Source organism: Phocoena phocoena, chromosome 10 (genome assembly GCF_963924675.1).
Source record: "Phocoena phocoena chromosome 10, mPhoPho1.1, whole genome shotgun sequence".
Lineage (NCBI taxonomy): Eukaryota > Metazoa > Chordata > Mammalia > Artiodactyla > Phocoenidae > Phocoena > Phocoena phocoena.
In genome coordinates this window covers 71,293,644-71,311,940 of record NC_089228.1, presented here as the reverse complement: position 1 = coordinate 71,311,940, position 18,297 = coordinate 71,293,644, and the positions used below count along the sequence as shown (strand labels likewise).

The following is an 18,297-nucleotide window of genomic DNA, read 5'->3' as shown; positions in this document are numbered from 1 at the left end:
GATGATTTTGTTCCTATAGAATAGATTCTCAGAAGCAGGACAGGTAGATCAAAAGGCTTATGTATTTAAGAGCGAGATACCTTTCCAAAATGACTTTAGAATTTGAAAATTACCAAAAATAATGAGTGTTTCATTTTCTTCACACCCATTCTAGCACTGGATATAATTACTGTTTAAAATTTTTGCCAACAAGATAAAAATCCCTCTAAAAATTTTATGCCACAGAGTTGTGTGTCCTGTTTACTTTTGTTTTCTGTTTCCGAATCAGTCTTTCCAGTGGATTTACCTAACTATATGTCTGTTTACGGAATCAGCTTTTATTTACTTTTCTACATTTGCTGGTTTTCTACTTCATTAATTTTAACCAATCTTTTGCTCATTTTGTTCTTTTCCTAACTTTCTAAGAGAAATACCATTGTTTATTTGCAGTTCTTTTAAAATATTTAAGTTTATAAATTTTGCTCTAAGTACAGCTTGAGGTGTGTGCGACAGGTCTGAACTGAAATATTTCCATCACTTCCTAGATAACTCAAGTTATAAATTACATGGAAGGAAATGAAGACTATAAAATTCCCTCCCCCAGTGCCCAGAAGTGCCAACTGAGATCACACCAATGAATTATTTTATTAAACTAGATTCTTTTTATATTCTTTACATTGATTTGAGATCACGTCCAATATCTTAGTCCTTACCAGAGCTGTCCAATTTCTGTATAGCCCTGCTTTATATCACTGACACTACAAAGGTGGGAAATCGACTAAATGCGAACAGAAGGTAAGAAACAATTAAGTGCAATATCAATTTTCAGTTTGCAACAACCTATTTCTTAAAACCTGTATCCTATTATTCTGTCTAAACATTTTTAAAAATACCACTCACCTGCTGCAAACCCTGTGTCCCAGATACAGGTACTTGCATGATGGTTTGACCTTGTCCACCAGGAACAGCCTGGACCATGATGGGTTGGCCAGTTGATGTGATTAACTGGCCTCCACTGACTTGTACCATTAATGGCTGCCCCTGGACCTAAAATAAAGTAAAATAAGAACAATGAAATAACATAAGACACAAAATGTTTTTTACCAAAAGACAATCACTGCATCTACTCTGCTGCCTTGCTAGAGGAGGAGAAGGTAGGAGAGACACTAAGAAAATAAGTCTCAAGTCCTCATCCTCAAGTAGTCTTCTTTGAAAATACAGTATCTGACTAAATGCCAAGCTGAATACTTTAGGGTCAGATATAATGGAGAATAAGCAGAGTCTTTGGGAAGTCTCAATAGATACAAGGCATTTATCATCAAATACAGGCTAAACCCATGAGAAGTATTTAATCAAATCATCAAGGCTATTATTTTTGTTTTTAGACCAATATCCAGGAATACTCTCTAGTGAAGGCTGGAGAGGAGGCAATGAGAGGGAGGGCTGATGGTGGGGATGGTGGTTGACTGCAAATAAATTCTAAGTAACTTGTAAGGAGTAAATCAAACTGAACCTAGCAACCACTCCAGGTTAGGTAGTGAGCAGCTCTGGGAGCTTTTATAGAATGCCTTTCCTCCCTACAGTTTCTCAAGCATAAATGAAACATGTATCTTTTACCCTCTCCACCGCACTGAGAATTCTAATCCTGTGGTTGTTCAAGGAGCCCACTAGCAAAAATGCCTAGAAATATATTGCTGGTCAGTTTGCAATCTCTGTGGTGGAACTTCTCACACTGGACCCTGCAATACCTGCATAGCTATTTTAGCTTTAACAAATATGAAAATTATACAAAGCACTCAAGTGCACCAAAAACTCCCAACTTTCAAGCTCCAATGAGTAAATGGATTACTCTAGAAGCCGGGGCATTGTAAGTGCTCTGTGACATCTTGAGTCTCAATATAAAAATATCTAGCCAACTGCATTCTGAAAGCCAAAAAATAAGCCACTTTAGTTCAATAGAATAGCTAAAAGTCCAAACTTTCTATCTTTGTTTCGAGGAATTATTTGTAACAGATCAAATGAAAATCTGTATATCTGAAATAATCATTCTTAATGCTAGTGAAAGTATGTTCAAATAAGAGGAATTAGTTAAAAGACCATTCTGTCCTAGATTAGTAGATTAGATATTAAGCCTCCCCCGACCCCCAAGCATATCATAATCTTCAGGAACATTTAAATCCTGTATTTTGTCAAACTGTGCATTGAGAAATTCCACTTTACTTTTTAAAGACTTGCATATGCTCTATGAGGAAAGACTTTCCAGAATATTTATTGCATGACTAACTGAAAGAAGTATTTAAAATTCTCCAAAATAGTGAGAGCGCGAGAGGAAAGGTTTCCATTATTTTCATAAAGTACCTCCCTTTCTTCAAATAAAATCTGCCTAAGTAGGAAACACAAGTTTTAAGGCACAGCTATTAGTAATTTTCTGGCTATCCATCATCTTAACTTTTCCCTTCGTTGACACACTTTTCCCTATATATGCACACGATGAACTATTTGAGACTCCAAGGAACCCACTGTTTTTACAACATGTGAATGAATACAAGCACGCATGCATCAGACAAGAAGCCATACAGTTAAGAGCATGTTACATTCCCATTCCACAAGTGGTTAATGACAGTACTGTTTTATATTTCAATAAGATGAAGCAAGCATGAGAAACATGAATAACAAACTGCTGAACTGAGATTTGAATATAGTTTGGGAGTACCTATGAGCTCAGCTTATTTCAGCTTAATTTATGTGCGGAATTGGCTGTACATCATCATCAAACACTATGAGTGGCAGGTTTGGGAGTGGGGCTGAAAGGGTAAAGTGAAATGATTACAATAAGGGGTAGTTCACTGCAGGATACTTGCTAAGCAGCACTAATAATAAAGCGAGATGCCAGTTCCACATTCTAGGTCCTACTCTGAATCATTTCCATTCAGTGGAGGGAAAAAGGCAGGGTACTCCAATCTTGTCAATTTCTCAAAAATATGGTCATCTTAGTTAAAGTAACCTATAAACTCAGAAAAGACTTATGCTTCTTCACTTATCTTTATATAGGAACCGGCCAAAATATAACCCCAATTTACATATTTAACTTGGTCATACATAATGTTAGGAAACTGCATCATTTAAGTAGGAATTCTTATGGTGGCTATAATACTTCAAGACTTACAGAAAGCATATCCCACCTCTGTCCAAGAGCTATGGGGCAATCTCTGCAGATCTAACAATAAGACAAGTCATTATTTCCCCAAGAAAGGTAATGAAAAGATAGCAGTTAAGAGATTAACAAGATTCAGAGATTAGATCAATCTTGTCAAGTGCAATCATTATTGCAGGACAGGACAGCCAAGTTGTCCTTTTAATAAAAATAAAGCACAATCTACCCTAGTAAAATGTATATATTTTCTTCTCCACTATCATAATACAAACTCAAGAAAAGTTACCATGCAATCTTATTACAGTTTGATCTCTAAATAGGTTCTAAAGCCACTTGTAAGAATTTCTTCCTGTCCCTTATACTGATTCTTTCCCAGACATTCCCAAAGAAACATTAGCCAAACGGCACTTTTCAGAAAATTGATACTGGGGTCACTACATGATTTAGCATGAAACATTAGGAAACTGGCATCTTCTAAGCCTCAAAGACAAGTTAGCAGCATCAAAGACATGCAACTGACTTTGCCATTTCTCCATGAGATCCTACCACAAACAGCACCAAACATGAGGAGAGGAGAAGTTCATGCAGTGCTTACAGAGAATCAGAGAGGGCACCACTACCTGGAGGGTCTGGACTTGCTGGCCTGAGGCGGATGCCACCTGGGCCTCAGTCTGCAACTGGACAGCAGTAACACCACCCTGCTGCTGAGAACAGGAACAGGAAGAGCTTGAAATGTGTCAGGAAGGAAATGTATAGTTCAAGACATGAGGTCACCTTACCTCTTATGGGAGAGGGAGGGTCTTCTTTCAATAGCCCCACCCTACACAGGACTTTCAAACTGTAGACTCCCTATACTGAAGCTGTTTTGTTGAAGTAACAGATTACAGATATTAGCCCTTTGTCCCCAGAGTGGAACTCAAAACACACTTCCATGACTCAAAAAACCCAATATAGCTGACATCATTAACAAAAACATTTTTAACACAGTCTTTCCCTCCAAAAATGGGTATTTGATCCTTCTTCGTGAAGTTATTTTAAAGCTCTTTTTATTTCCTCAAATGAATTCCCAAGAACAAAAAAGTTAATCAGGTTTTAGCAGCTTTGAAGCTACAATGAAGAATTTCTGGAACTGAAATGCAATTCCCAGAAAGGAAGAATGAAGGTAATCACTAGAGCCAAAATCATCTTCAAGAGGTTACTGCTCGTGTCCCCAAACTAGGATTACTCCTACTCAGCTGGACTACCTTAGAAGCAATGTTTTCACAGATTCAACCTAATTTTTATTACTCCTAATAGTAAGTTCTGACAGAACAAGAATTCACCCACCAGGGCATTGGTATGAATGGAGGGTCCTCTGTGGAATCCCCTTTTCTACCAAGGCAGTTGAAGGAAGCTGCAGTTACGTGGAAGCCAAAGCCAGCAAAGGAATTTCGATAATTAATCTCTTTTAATCAAGAGCAGCTCCTTTCTTTGATCATTAGATGGAACAACTCACCATCAAAACATCCTCTGCCCTCCCTACTAACTACTTTTCTATATTATCTAAGTTCCATTTTGGAAATAAAACATTCCCAATCTTGGCCTAAGGTTAAATCAATGCGTAATAAATTTCTTTTCTTCCAGGGAGAAAAAACCAGTGAAGTTTTCCTAAAATAAAGCCAGGTATAAATCATCAGAAAATGTAATCTGTCTATAAATTCAAGAAGGCAACCTATATTAATTAGGATAAACCAGCAGCAGGGAATTCCTTTCTAATATGTGCTTATCCGTAAGTGTGGCTATCTAAATATTATCCTCATGTTAAACTAGAGCTTTTCAAAATAAGCACTGTGACGGATCAAATCAAAGGACAGTAGATTTCTTAGAAGCTATCTTGGTTTGTTTATTGTGGCCAAAGCCTTACTAGACCACAAGGTAGCTTAATCAATAAGAGAAACAACCAAATTGAATCCAGGAAGAACAAAAAAAACCCCTCCATAATTCCATCTGAAAACAGACTAGGTGTTTGATTTCTAATACGAGAAAAGGGGGCAATTTACTATTAAACCAGGCTCCCATGAAATCAAATTCTAAGTGGTTATGGACTGGATATAGACTTCTGAACAGAGAAAATGAGAGAAACTGCAAAAAATCCAATCTTTGAAAAGCACTTCAGCACAAGTCACCAGACCCACTCTTGTAAGATCTGAGACCTCTCCTACTGAGCAGTGCTATTATCAGCGCTTTTGCTGTGATGTTTAAAGCAGTTTTACTTCCATACCTGCTGCTGAATCTGTCCAGCCTGTACAACAATCTGTTCTGTTGAACTATTGCTGTTCGCTGTATACTGTTCCATGGTCCCTCCAAGTTAGAGTCTTGACCACAGTGATTTTCACTCTGGAGATCCTAGAAGACTTCAGGATGCACTCCTATTAGAAAGGTAGGAAAAGTAAAGTGAGATTGTTAATAAAGGCTTCACCAGATGCTTACCCTTGATAACGCTATTTAACATATGTAAAAAATGCTTTGTCATTTCTCATCAGCAAACTTTCCTTTCAATACTACTAGAGCAACACTTAAGAAATTCTCATTAAGCTACAACATCACTTTGTTACAAGGCCTATTTAACACTGATTTTCAGGTCTGCACATGTACTTTAGAGAACAGTTTCTTTAATTTGTAACACGTTTGCACTACATATGGCAAGCAATTAAAAATTTCAGGGTTCACTATTTAGTAAGTAATTACCCAGACCTGAAGTCAAACACGTTGCTTATCAAAATCTCCATTAAGTAGTGTTAAGTAAGAAAGACCGAGCAAAGGCTTAGGAGTTTGTGTTTTAATCTAGAGCAAGGAATAAAAAGGAATTACAGAAACAGCAGGCTATGATTTTCTCTGAAAAGAGTTTAAGTTTTCCTCAGTCATGAATCTGAATGCCTAGTAATAGCCCACCCTTTATTGTATAATTTTAACTTTTACTATGATAATTTTCAAAAATGTATCAAAATAGTGAGAACATTATAATGAACCCCTACGGCCATTACCCAACTTCAACAATTTTCAACCCATGGTCAATCTTATTCCACATGTATCTTATCCACTTTCCACCCATCCCTGCATTATTCTGAAGCAAATCCCAGACACTTTATTATTCCAAACTCCAAAAATATGTCAGCATCTATCTCCAAAGAGTAGATTCTTTTCTTTATCGTTTTATCACAATGACATTGTGCCTCTACAATTACTTCAAAACATTAAAAAATTTCTAAGCTCTTAATATCAAATATGCAGTCAATGCCCAAATTTACTATTCTCATACACTTTAACAGCTGAAAGCTCCTTTTTGAAATAAGCACACAATTAGATAAACTGAAGTGATATTTGAGAACCTTGAATAAAGACCTGATTCAAAAATTTTAAATTATATAAATTATCAAAGGGTAATTCACCTTGGAAACATGGGGGAGGTACAGCTGTATATAAGGAAAATGTAGATAAATCTTTCCCCAAACTTTTCTCCAGGGCTTCATGAATTCTAAAATTTGAATGACAAAGTTATGTGAGTTACATGATCTGCACATCACAGCAGCAAAGCAGTGCACCACTCTCCACAAATCCACACTTGGTGGATGATATGAATCACCCACCATGATTGTAAGGTGTCTCAATGTGATGTGAAGAAATCAAAATATATTCAAGTGCGTGCCCAAATATTAGGAAGAAGTATATTGATGGATGAATAGATGGAGAGATAGATATATATAGGTATCTCTCTGAAAAGGCAAGTATAGTACATTAACAGTAGACTCTAGACGAAGGGTATACAGGTGTTTATTGTAAAACACTTTCAACTTTACTGTATGTCTGAAAATTTTTATACTAAAATGTTGGGAGGAAAATCTAATAAAAATCGATTGAGCCTATTACTCATAACCAAATTGGTACGTAGTATAAGAGTGTAAGAGTTATAAACAAGTGACAGGATGACTACGTCATCACAGCATGATGGTGTGTGGCGATGTGGTTCTTCACCTCACTACCCTTGCTCTAATGGAATACTCACCAAGCACACATCTAGCTATAATTTGGATTTACATATACAGTAGCCGACAGGGAGCAGATATGATCAGAAACACAAGTAAACTTGATAGTTATTTCTCATTGCATACTGAAAAACTGGCTTTCTGATTTTTATGTCTCTTCTGAATTGGGTGACTCAGTTGGCTCCTGAGAGATTCTGGGAACAGTACAGAAAATCAGATTTGCAACCAGACGAAGTGGCTCTTCCAGGGAAGCGAATGGTCTTCCCTGAACTCTATCTTGTCTCTAACTGCAATATACACATTGCATTTATATTTCTAAACTAATAAAATTAAAAATTAAGGGTCATGATACAAAACAGTGGTGTGATTGCATTTATATGAAACCCTGAATAGGTAACAGTAATCTAGAGAGAGAGAGCAGATCAGTGGTTTCCTGGAAATGGAAAAGGGGAAGAGGGGAAGGTGGGAAGTTGACTGGAATAGAGCATTTGGAACTTTTCTGGGGCGATAAAATGTTTTATATTTTCACTGTGCTGGTGGTTGCATAGGTGTGTAAATTTGTCAAAATTCATCAAAATGTACACTTAAAATGATTATCCTTTATGTCTAAACTATATCTCAAAAGAGTTGATTAAAAAAAATAAGGATCAGGAAGGAATGTCCTCTATATTTTAACAACCCACCCCACCCCAAATCCCCTTCCTGTATAAGATTTTTTCCTTGACCGCTAATTTCCAGAAGTTTACATAGCACTGGAAGTGCAGGGAAATGACTAATAAAACGTCATGCAGATTTTCTTCTTAACTAGTTTATCCTGGTAATACAAATGCTGCAATTTAAAAACACTGAAGTCCACTATACTTTGAAGGGTCAAAAGGAAGCAGCTTCAAGTCTAACAGCAATTCTCTGTCATATTAACGAGGGAGCGATTCAGCGTGGAGCATGATATTGAGACTGCTAATGGTGAAGGCTGGACGCAACTGGCTTCTATGAAGCCACGTGTTCCCCTTACTGTGAGCTTCAATTAGCAGAACTGCAAACATCGTCGTCTTTCCTCAAGTGCCTTTCGGCCACATTCTGACAGAATTAAGCCAGCCAGCTTTAGTCTGTCTAGCTCTCACTCCTAACTCAAAGTTTGAATGTTTTTTCCTCAAAGAGAGAAAGTGAGTATGTTTATTCCGGTTAGCAAGAAAATTTCCCTTCCTCTTCACTTCAAGCTGCAGAACCTGAAATGCAGCTAACTACTTAGGAATCCATTCATTGTGGAACCACACACATTTTTATTTTAAAGCTAAAACTTCCAGAAACTCAACTATAAGCAAGTGAAAAACCCCATAGAATTATCATATTTGACAATCACTACCAGGTAAAAACTAGAACGGCAGCTTTCAAACTTTGTTGACAACTCACAGTAAGAAAAACATTTCACATCACAAATGCACATGCAACATATTAAAAAAGTAACTAAAACAAAAGTTTCATGAATATTTACCTTCATAACATGAGATGAACTGTGATAGTTTCTATTCTATTGTAAAATTACCAGCATTGGCCCACTAAATTGACTTCACAACTCAACAAACAGGTTCTGATCTGTGTTTGATAAAAGACTAGAGAACAAAGGACTGTCCAGCTTCCCCATCATCCAAAAGGTTCTGGATTGCAGTTCCTAATTTGCTTCTTAATCTCCACTAATGATGTACCACCTGTCAGACACCGTCCTGAAGGTTTTAGAAATAAAAGTAAAACTGTGACTAAGATTTTAACTTCAAAGAGTCTTTAAATTTAGTAAAGGAGTAAAAATCTGTACTGAACCCCTAAGAGAAAAACAAAGTAGTATGGGAGTATGGAGGACACAGAGTTCTTCCAATTGGGGGTCGATAAGAAGGCTTTAGAAAAATGTGGCATCTGACCTGGTCTTAAGCATGAGCAGGATTTGTATATGTAATGAAGTGGGAGGGAATGGAGTGCTCCAAATGAGGATAGAGCATAAAAACAAGGAGAGAAAAATTTCCACATATGAACAGTATATACAAGGCCACATGTCAAGAGAAAGCTAAGGCCAGATTACTGTATCTCAACATTCCAGGCTAAATTTTTCTGCAGATAGGTGGAGTCTCTAGAAGGGTTTAGCAAAAAAGTGACCAGACTATAACTGTCGTTTAGAAAGAAGTCTAGCAAAAATGTTTGCTGGTGTTTTAGTGACTAGATATAACCATTTTTAAGTACCAAGGTATTCATCCAGTCCAAAGGCAAATGTAAACATTCTAAAAAATATCTAAACCACAGTGCTCCATCTGTTAGATATTTTAAGAATTAAATAAAATTTAAAAATGACTTAAACAATGAAAAACTCATTACAAAAAGTGAAAACAAAAACTGTTCCCAAATTTTTAGTAGTGGAAAGAGCACTACTCCTCAGGAGTAGTTTTCTGCAACCTACCAGTTGTATGACCTTAGTAACTGTGATTATACTAAAGGCCTACTCTATGCGGCAAGGACTGCTGCACTCGGTGCTTCACATGAGTAAAAACTTTTAAAGTCCTAGGAGAAAAATCTTCCTTTTCCCCCCAAAGTCAGCTGCTATTGTGAAGCAGAACCCCATAAGCCAGAAACTTATTTTTCCAACCTTGAAAAAAGTGTGTTTCTAGATTTCTCCTATCCGAATTTCTACAAAATAACTGCTTCCGAAAAATGCCTTAGCAAGATATACAAGTGTTTTTACCAACTGGGCTTTCCAGCCTAAACTCTCACGGCAACTGCCCACTGCCCTATACTTTCTTCCCCCTTGAACACACAGCAAAGCTTGGTGCCTCTGCACTTGCTTTTCTCTTTGTGAGCAACGCTCTTCCATTCTTTCTTGTCCGAAGAAATCCCATTATCCTTCAAGGCCAATCAAAAGTGTGGCAATGCTGGCCTTCCACCGGGGCTGTTGGTAGCTCACACATCAGTGCACCACAGAACTGAACTTGGTCCCGTTACAGCACTAACCGTGAGATATTAATTACTTGTTCACCTGTCAATCTCCACCAGGCTGGGAAGGTTCTTATCGACCTCTAACCACTCCCTCCCCAGTACACAGATGGACGCCTGGTACATACTAACTGTTCGATACTTGGTTGTCAACGGAGATTTCCTTTCACCCTAACCAAAACCCCACAAGACTGTTACGTTTCTATAAATACCTGCTGAGAAAACATCAACATACTGGAAAAAAACAAACCAAGAGATGGCTGTGGACTGAGCTAATGCGTGAAACCTGACACGTTCAAAGTGACACAGAAAGGTTAAAAGAAAATAATTGTGCATTCCCAAGGGAGCGAGAGTTCACAAGATGAAAAACAACAGATAAGACTAATGAAAGCAAATTGTGCAGCCTCCGGGAAAAGGAATGCACAGGGCTCGCCACCTTCTATAGTGAGGTTCCAGGCACCGAATGGACAGGCCTTACAGCCCGGGCAAGGACGGGTGACCGCCTGGTTGCGCTCCAAGACGGAGGTGTGCAGTTGTGCCCGGCGATCGGGGCGGGGAAGAGAGGAAATGACGAGCCAAAAGGGGGTGGTAACGGCGCCGGGCCGGAGACCCGGGACGAGCGTGCTGGGAGGTGGGGCGCAGCGGGGCCGGGGAGTGGGTGCACTAATGGATCCCCTCCACCGATCAGGGGGACAGCGGGGACGGCGGGGTGGGCGGGGCCCCCCTTTCGGCCCACCCCCTCTCCGCGCTGCACACAGGGCCCGATGGCTGCGGCGCGCGTCTTCCCCGGGCCTGCCTCCCGACCCAGAAGGGCCGCAGACAGACAAACCCGCTCACGGAGGGGTGGGGTGCGCGGGCCCCGCGGGGGGAGACTTCCCGTCCCGAGGGCCAGAGCGTGTTGAGTGCAAGGGCGGGCTTAACTGTGAGGCCGGAAGGACCAGGAGGAAACCGCCAAGGCCCCGGGCGCACGTGTGTGTGTATACCTGAGCTTAGGGGCCTTGGTGGCAGACAAACCCAACACCCCCCGGCCTGGGGCCTGAGAAGCTGTGCCTAAGGGTCGGGGGGACGGGGACGCATCGCATCAACTGGCTCTGGCACCCTGCGAGGCTCTGGACCCCGAGATGCCTGCTCCCGAGGGCGCCATCCCCGCGCGGAGCGGCCCCCTGCAGGCCTCGGCCGGGAGTGCCCTAGGGCGCTCGCAGGCTCCAGCCTGGGCCGTCGGGAGCCCAGCTCGGCTAGGCTCAGCTTGACTCCCCGGGCTCGACGGGCGCCTGGGCCTCTCCTGAGTGGTCAGCGAGACCCGCCAATCGGGGCGCTGGGGCCGGCTCTGGGCCGCTGGATATTGGCTCCTCACACTCACCGTGCCTCGCTCCCCCGGTTCGCTGCCCGCGCTGATTGGCTCCAGTACCGGACCCCGAAACCCAATCAGAGGCTCCAGCCGCCGCTGCCGCCGCCACTGCCGCTGCCTAGCAAAATGGCGAAGCCGAACAAAGGGGAATCGGGCCTCCCTCCAACTGCCTCCGCGCAGGCGCCTCTGAGATCACGCCCCCTAACCCGAGCTCGGGCTCGCCCCACCCCCAGTTGAAGGAGCACTGCTCAGGCGTCCCCTGAAGCCACGCCCACTTCCCTGATTGGATCACACCCCCCGGCCGAAGGAATACGCAGGCGCCTTCTAGACACGCCAGACCCTTCAACCCTTCAACCTTCAAACACCGCCCTGAGCATAGTACCACGCAGGCGCTAAGTAACTCCTTTGCCAACTGCCCTCCCCCGTCTATGCGGCCCCTGGAGACACGCTCCTGGGGCTAATGCGCAAGCGCTGTTCTACCCAACTCGCTGTCTCGTTACGCATGCCCGGGCGGCGGCGGGGTACTCTATGGAATTTACCAACGGAAGTTCGGCGGCCATCACCAAAGAGTCCAGGTTCGGCTAGCTAGCTAGAGGGGCTCGTTTCCGCCCCGCTCCCAGGTGGTGGGCGGCCATCTTAAGTGCGTGCAATTAAGAGCTTTGGCGGGATTGGCTCCACATCTGGGCTCTTCTCCTGCTCCCCACCTACCAGAGCCTTTCCCCGCGGGGCGGGACCTCCTAACGCCGACTCCTTTCCAGGTGAAGGGTAACCCCGGTACGTTGGGGCTTTGCACGAGCCTCCCCGCTCCCTACCACGGGACCCCGGGACAGGCCCCACGCCCTTGCTGATCCGCCCTAGGGTAGGAAACAGAGAATGGGAGGCCTCTCTAGACTTCTTCCCGCAGCTCCCCCCAAAAGATGGGGGTGAGCCTTCCTTGAGAGGCCGCCTTCCCTCTTCACCTGCCCACGCCTCGGCAGTACACTCCCCCAGGCCTGTATACTCCCTAGATGCGGCTTAACGGGACTGTGGCCAAGTCCCACTTTTTTGCTTCTGGGCCAAATCCAATGGGGAAATACTTTTGCATCTTGCAGGGAAAAGGAGACTGTCTTGAATCAGCCTTACTTGGCGCGGGCGCGGGGAAAGTAGGAGGCGGGTCCTAGCACCGCCTTTCTTCCGCTCCAGGAAAGCGCGAAATGCGAGCGGGGCCCGTCCGCCTACGAAACCAGGCATTCTTTCTTTTTCTTGCCCCAGAAGAGTTTTGCATTACTTCCTAGAGGCGAACGTAACTTTCAGCGATAAACGGTGGGGGGGAAATGCTTGTACGTGGGTGGTCAGGGCAGTCTGAACGTAATATATTCAGGTTGCCTAAGTATTTTTACTTCCTTTCCCCTTTTTATAGTGGAAGAAACACTTAAATTCTGGAAATAGCGACTCAGTATCATGGCTGGCAGCCCTAATGAAGATTCAGAAGGAAGCAGAGTGCGTAACAACTATTAATTTACTGGTGAACTGAAATTCAGAATAATTGAGGTCAAAAGCATAAACACTTTTTAATTAAACCAGTAATTGAATTGTCTTTCTCTCTCCTGATTTACTTTAGAAAGGCTGATACAGTCCTAGGCAGAGACCACCCATCACTTTCTTATGCACATGCTTTAATTCGCTTTAGATAACCCCTTAAATTGAAGTCTGAGGATTTGTCTTTAAATGAAGGAGGGACGGAGAAGTGGCGGTGGGCACAGTAAAGGAAAAGAAGTAGCTTAGTATTTTTCTGTCACTAATGAAACTTTTCTTTCCCTTTGCACATTTTAGATTACTTATGTGAAAGGAGACCTTTTTGCATGCCCCAAAACAGACTCCTTAGCCCACTGTATCAGTGAGGACTGTCGAATGGGCGCTGGGATAGCTGTCCACTTCAAGAAGAAATTTGGAGGGGTGCAGGAACTGTTAAATCAACGTGAGTTTTGAAAACAGCTGAACTTATCTGCCCTGGCTAGAGCATCTTTTGATGCTCTTGTTATACTTAATGATTAAACAAGATATACATGCACAGATGGGGTTCCTAACTACTGAGTCCTTTTAACTCTGCAGATTAAGTTTTTCCTCTACAAAAATGGCCTCTAGTTTGGGTCCTTGTCACAAGAAACCTGAATTCCTGTAAATGTTTTAAATTTCTTCCCCCTCTTTTATAAATCTTTCTTGATAATATTACTCCATTTCTCTGAAACCTTTAATAACTCTGAAGTGCTTAGAAAAGTCCACAGATTTTAGCTTGACATTCAAGATCCTCTGTTTACCCATATTGTGCTATGCTTCAAAGAGTTTAGAACCTTTTCCTTACAGACTCCTCCCATCACTTTCTACCAGTGATTTTAAACCAGAGATGTGTATCAGAATCACACGTGGGCTTCTGAAACAGTTGCTCAGACCACAGTCCAGGCTTACTGAATCAAAGTTTCCACTGGTGATTCTAATCCCAGCCTTTAAGAAAGCAACTTCTTACTGCTTTGTATTATACTTATTTCTAAACATGACATGTTTTCCTGATTGAAATCTCTTTAATAATTAAGAACTTTTTAATACATCTATGTTCCCCTTAATGCTTAACGCATTAGCTGTTTTTGTATGTAAAAGGATTATTATTAAACACACATTTGGCAAGTAAAAAGTGCTGTGCATTCTAAAACATTTCACGGCAATAGACATTAAAGTTTTTTAAGTGAACAAGTAAGGGTATATTTGAAAATGCAGCAGGACCGAAGATGGGGTGTGAGGAAAACATGATTCAGAAAACATTAATAAGAAAGCTGGAAGTTAAGGAATACAGCATTTAGGAAGGCTGATAAGGATCAAAGTGTTCTTCAGGGTTGAAAATTAATTCTAGTTCTGAAGTAGACTCAAATTTATAAAGATTTTTTAAAAATCTAAGAATGGAGATCAGTGTTTCGGTTTTCTTTTTCTTTTTCTTTTTTACTATTAAATAACTGTTTTTCTTAGAAAAGAAGTCTGGAGAAGTGGCTGTTCTGAAGAGAGATGGGCGATATATATATTACCTGGTAAGATGGGGCCAATTCTCAGTAAGTTCTAAGGATTGGTAAACCAATGGGCTGTACTGCGTTTATGTTGATCACAGTGTTTCATTCCAGACAACCAGAGATGTCAAAAAGCTGACCTCATGCCAACTCAGATCCGGAAGTGGTGGCCATTTGGTGCCCTGGATTAGAAAAGAACATGAGCTGCATCCCAGCTCTATGGGAAAGAGTAGTGATACTCACCAAAGACCTGTGCTGTGAGACTTGGAAAAGTTAGGGATGCCTCCCATAGTTTAATTCCTTCCTAATCATAGTAAGATAGAGACAATAAAGTCTCAAGAGATAGATTGCCCAAAGGAGTTTTTCTCTCAGTCTTCCCAATCAAATGCAGTGCCAAGTAATACTCATATCCTTTCCTGCCTGCTTCCTCAGTGTGGCATTCTTCCACTATCCAAAGGGTCTTTGGCCTCAGAAAGAGTGCAGCTTTTTGGCGATGGTGCTGGATGACTTATAGCCAAGTCACTACGAGCCTGATTTGGACAGCACACTGAGTGGGGACATGTCCTAGCCTCTTTGAATGTCCTTAATGCTACTGTGACCTCCAGTCTTATTTGGAATGCTACCAGTTTGTCTCTGTTCTTTTATAGGGAAATAAAAGGCAAGCACAGTTTTTAAATAAATAAACCTAACAGGAAATTTTTAGGTGTTATGGATTCTTCCTGTTACAGATATGCAGCTTATCTCTTGGAAGTGGCACAGAAACTTTCACCTACTTTGCTTAAAAACAGTAGACAATAGGCATACCTGCTAATCTGGTTTTCTTGGGAAAAGGAAAGATTATTATATGGCAGTGTCTGGGTTTCTCAGGCTCTATGTAGTGGATTTCTGAGGAGCTCCCGTAACTGGAAGGGACAGTATGACATTTGTCATTTAGACTGTTCTATAAAAATATACTTATTATTTGAATTATCAGGATGTTGGGAGAATATGATGACTTTTCTTTGGCTCTCATTTTGGACTAATGGAAATTTGAATTCGTTCTTTGTACTTAGATTACAAAGAAAAGGGCTTCACACAAGCCAACTTATGAAAACTTACAGAAGAGTTTAGAGGCCATGAAGTCCCATTGTCTGAAGAATGGAGTCACCGACCTCTCCATGCCAAGGCAAGGAAATCCAGGGCCCTAAATGAAGACTTGATTAGTGGGGTTTACTGTCTTACCCAAAGACAAGTGACTTAAAAGCTTAATGTAACCTAAAATACAGACTTAAAGGTGGAAAAATTTCAAAACATTTAAAAATCATCAGTAAACAAGTTGTCAGATCTTAGCCTAAGGTGTGCCCATCTTTTAGCCTGGGCTAAATGAATCAGGATGATTAAACCACAGACCTGCCTCAGCCTACTTAGTAGGGAGGAACCATTGTTCACAGACATTTGTTGAATTCTGGGCGTCCTCTACCTGAAGCTTGGCCTCTATTTCTGAAGCAATACAGCTAAAGAGCAAAGACTGAGCAATTGTGATTTCTCTCTGGGCCACTTCAGGTGTCCCAAGCCTGTTAATTCTGTGTGAAGAAAGTTGTAAGTTACCACTGCTTTTTAAACTGCATGCTTGTTTGTGTTCAGTGTGGACAATAGCCAGAGGATAGGTCCCTTATGTAATGTCTTAGACCCTAGATATTGGGAACTTAAGGGACTGACGTTAGGGGTTCAATATCCCCAAAATAGGCTTGGGGTCCCTTCTTCTCTTCTTGTCAGACTAGTTTTGTCAGTGCTGAGCATGCATGCAGGTTTATTCCAAGGTCCAAGTTACTTACGAGCGTGGCTACATGGTCCCTTATCTTACGCTGGTCTTTAATATGTTCATCGCTTATGTACCAGAAACTTTTTTTTAATCACAATTTTTTCAGGTACTTAACCACATTTATAGAAAATTATCAATTTTACGCATCTCTTTTCCCTAGGGATATTGAGGATCAGTTAAGTAACATCTTGGAAGAAAGGTGCCAGGTAGTAAGAGTTTTGTGGGCCGATTGGGGTTTCTCACCAGAGTGCTGCAAAGTTCCGAATTACAATCAGCTTGGCATTTCCCAACATTCCCTCTTGACTTCCTGTGTGCAGAGATCCTGTCCTTTGTCATTCTCCTTTTTGTCTTCCTAACATTTCATTATCATAAGTGTATTTTAAAAATACCAACCTTTTGCCATTCACCCACAGCTAGTTTTCATCAGTAGAAATAGAAGGATAGTAAGTTCTTCCATCTCACGGCAGTTATACATTTCTAAACGTAGCCTGAAGCAACCGGGAAGTGGTACTTTATTAGGCAAAAGAGAAGTGACAGCTGTTGGATGTTAGGGCGCTCTAGGAAACAGCCTTAGGTGACTCACAATAGGAGTTAACTTCCCAGCTCCCACCAGGGATGCCTATAGGTGTGAGACCAGATGATACCTTAGGATTTGGGTGGATGCAGCCTAGAGGAAGAAGGAAGGAGTGTTTTCCCAGATACCTTCATCACAACCAGTGGGGATGTTTTGTCTTTTTCAGGATTGGATGTGGTCTTGATCGTCTGCAATGGGAAAATGTATCTGCGATGATTGAGGAGATCTTTGAGGCAACAGACATCAGAATTACTGTGTACACACTCTGATCAGATGAGCATTTTGGATACGTCTACCTTCTGTGTCATCTGGGCCTTAGGACTGAGCAAACTGACCTTAAAATGGTCAGAGGAAAGTTTCATGTGAAGTAGTCTGTTTCACAGGCCAGACTTTGGTTGCTGTATTCTCACGATTGGACTGGGAATCTGGAGGAGGGATTGCTTGGGAAGTGTTGCTGGGAATTTTTTTTTTTTCCAGGAAGGTAAGGCCTAGATGGCCTGATACTAGGTGGGGAAGCCAAATGTTGGGCCTATGACCCCTGTTTTGCTAGGGATGCTACTTGATTTGTTTGGGTTGCCACTAGGTGTCAGCATTGCTTCTACTTCTGCTGTTTAAGAGAAATTTCAGGAAGGATGAACATTTCAGTTAATTTTGCATCTTTTGTCATTTGTGCACTTACCTGGTATTATCCTTATGTCATAATATTCATCCTAGGAGAGAATTATGGGTTCAGTTTAAATTACAAGAAAGAGTTTTATGTTGTTAACAAGGAATTTGTGGTGACAGGAATGGAAAAATAAATTCTTGGGGGGGGGGGCGGGCGGTGAGGTTCTGTGCACATGTCTGTGTTGTTCTGGACTTGGGTAATGGAAGATTCACCTGTAACTTAATCCGGAGGAGTCAGATAGAGGGTCCAGTACGAAGAGCAGCAAGGTGAGAAATAAGACATCAGAAACGGCAAGAACTGTGGGTCAGCACACGGGAAAGGCAGGCTTTTAGAATCTCCCCGTGGCGAACTCCTGCTCTCTTCTGTCCACCACATAGGTTCTGTGATTGAACCTGTTTGAATTCAGTCATGAAACAAATAAAATACTCTGTGAAATATGTGGCAAAGTTCCTAGTGTGGCGTAATGAGTCAATAAATCAGTAGTTCTCAACAAAACCCTTATGAATCTCCTTAAAAAAAAAATAAAGGTCCACTTCCTCCAAAAAGAATTCTAATTTGGTAGTGGGGGCGGGGGAGAGTGGCCGGGTTTCTTTGTATTTTTAAGCTCCAGAGGATTCTGATGTGTAGCCACCTGGGATGGAAAACAGTAAATATTAGTCCCCTTTTCTTCTAAGCTAAGAGAGCAGTGCTTTGTCCACTCTTGATTTCGATGGTGGAAGAATAAGGTTCACGGATTTAGCCAGTGGT

The 18,297-nt window shown here is 41.6% G+C and overlaps 2 protein-coding genes across 5 annotated transcripts in view; one reads left to right on the top strand and one right to left on the bottom strand.

Annotated features, from left to right (window-relative positions):
* Window positions 1-11,621, bottom strand: part of NFYA (nuclear transcription factor Y subunit alpha) — a 30,351-nt gene extending 18,730 nt beyond the window's left edge. Inside the window, exons 1-4 of one of the 2 annotated variants that reach the window (XM_065884980.1) lie at window positions 11,489-11,603; window positions 5,394-5,541; window positions 3,751-3,837; window positions 880-1,026 (exon numbers count right to left, since the gene is read on the bottom strand). In XM_065884980.1, coding sequence (XP_065741052.1) covers window positions 880-1,026; window positions 3,751-3,837; window positions 5,394-5,468 — 309 coding nt within the window. In that variant the 5' untranslated portion in view covers window positions 5,469-5,541; window positions 11,489-11,603. Of the gene's footprint in view, window positions 1-879; window positions 1,027-3,750; window positions 3,838-5,393; window positions 5,542-11,488 lie in introns of both variants that reach the window. The other variant, XM_065884981.1, reaches the window with a different exon arrangement.
* Window positions 11,622-12,258: 637 nt separating this feature from the next.
* On the top strand, window positions 12,259-17,685 carry OARD1 (O-acyl-ADP-ribose deacylase 1). 3 transcript variants are annotated; one of them, XM_065885555.1, is made up of 6 exons: window positions 12,259-12,335; window positions 12,876-12,955; window positions 13,289-13,433; window positions 14,474-14,532; window positions 15,561-15,673; window positions 17,050-17,685. In XM_065885555.1, the coding sequence occupies exons 2-6, from the start codon at window positions 12,917-12,919 to the stop codon at window positions 17,150-17,152; spliced, it is 459 nt and encodes a 152-aa protein (XP_065741627.1). In that variant the 5' UTR covers window positions 12,259-12,335; window positions 12,876-12,916; the 3' UTR covers window positions 17,153-17,685. The 3 variants fall into 3 exon arrangements, with proteins under 3 accessions (XP_065741627.1, XP_065741628.1, XP_065741629.1); XM_065885556.1 differs by lacking the exons at window positions 12,259-12,335; window positions 15,561-15,673 and having other exon boundaries at window positions 12,917-12,955; window positions 17,050-17,067; XM_065885557.1 differs by lacking the exons at window positions 12,259-12,335; window positions 14,474-14,532; window positions 15,561-15,673 and having other exon boundaries at window positions 12,917-12,955; window positions 17,050-17,099.
* The last annotated feature ends 612 nt before the right edge of the window (window positions 17,686-18,297 follow it).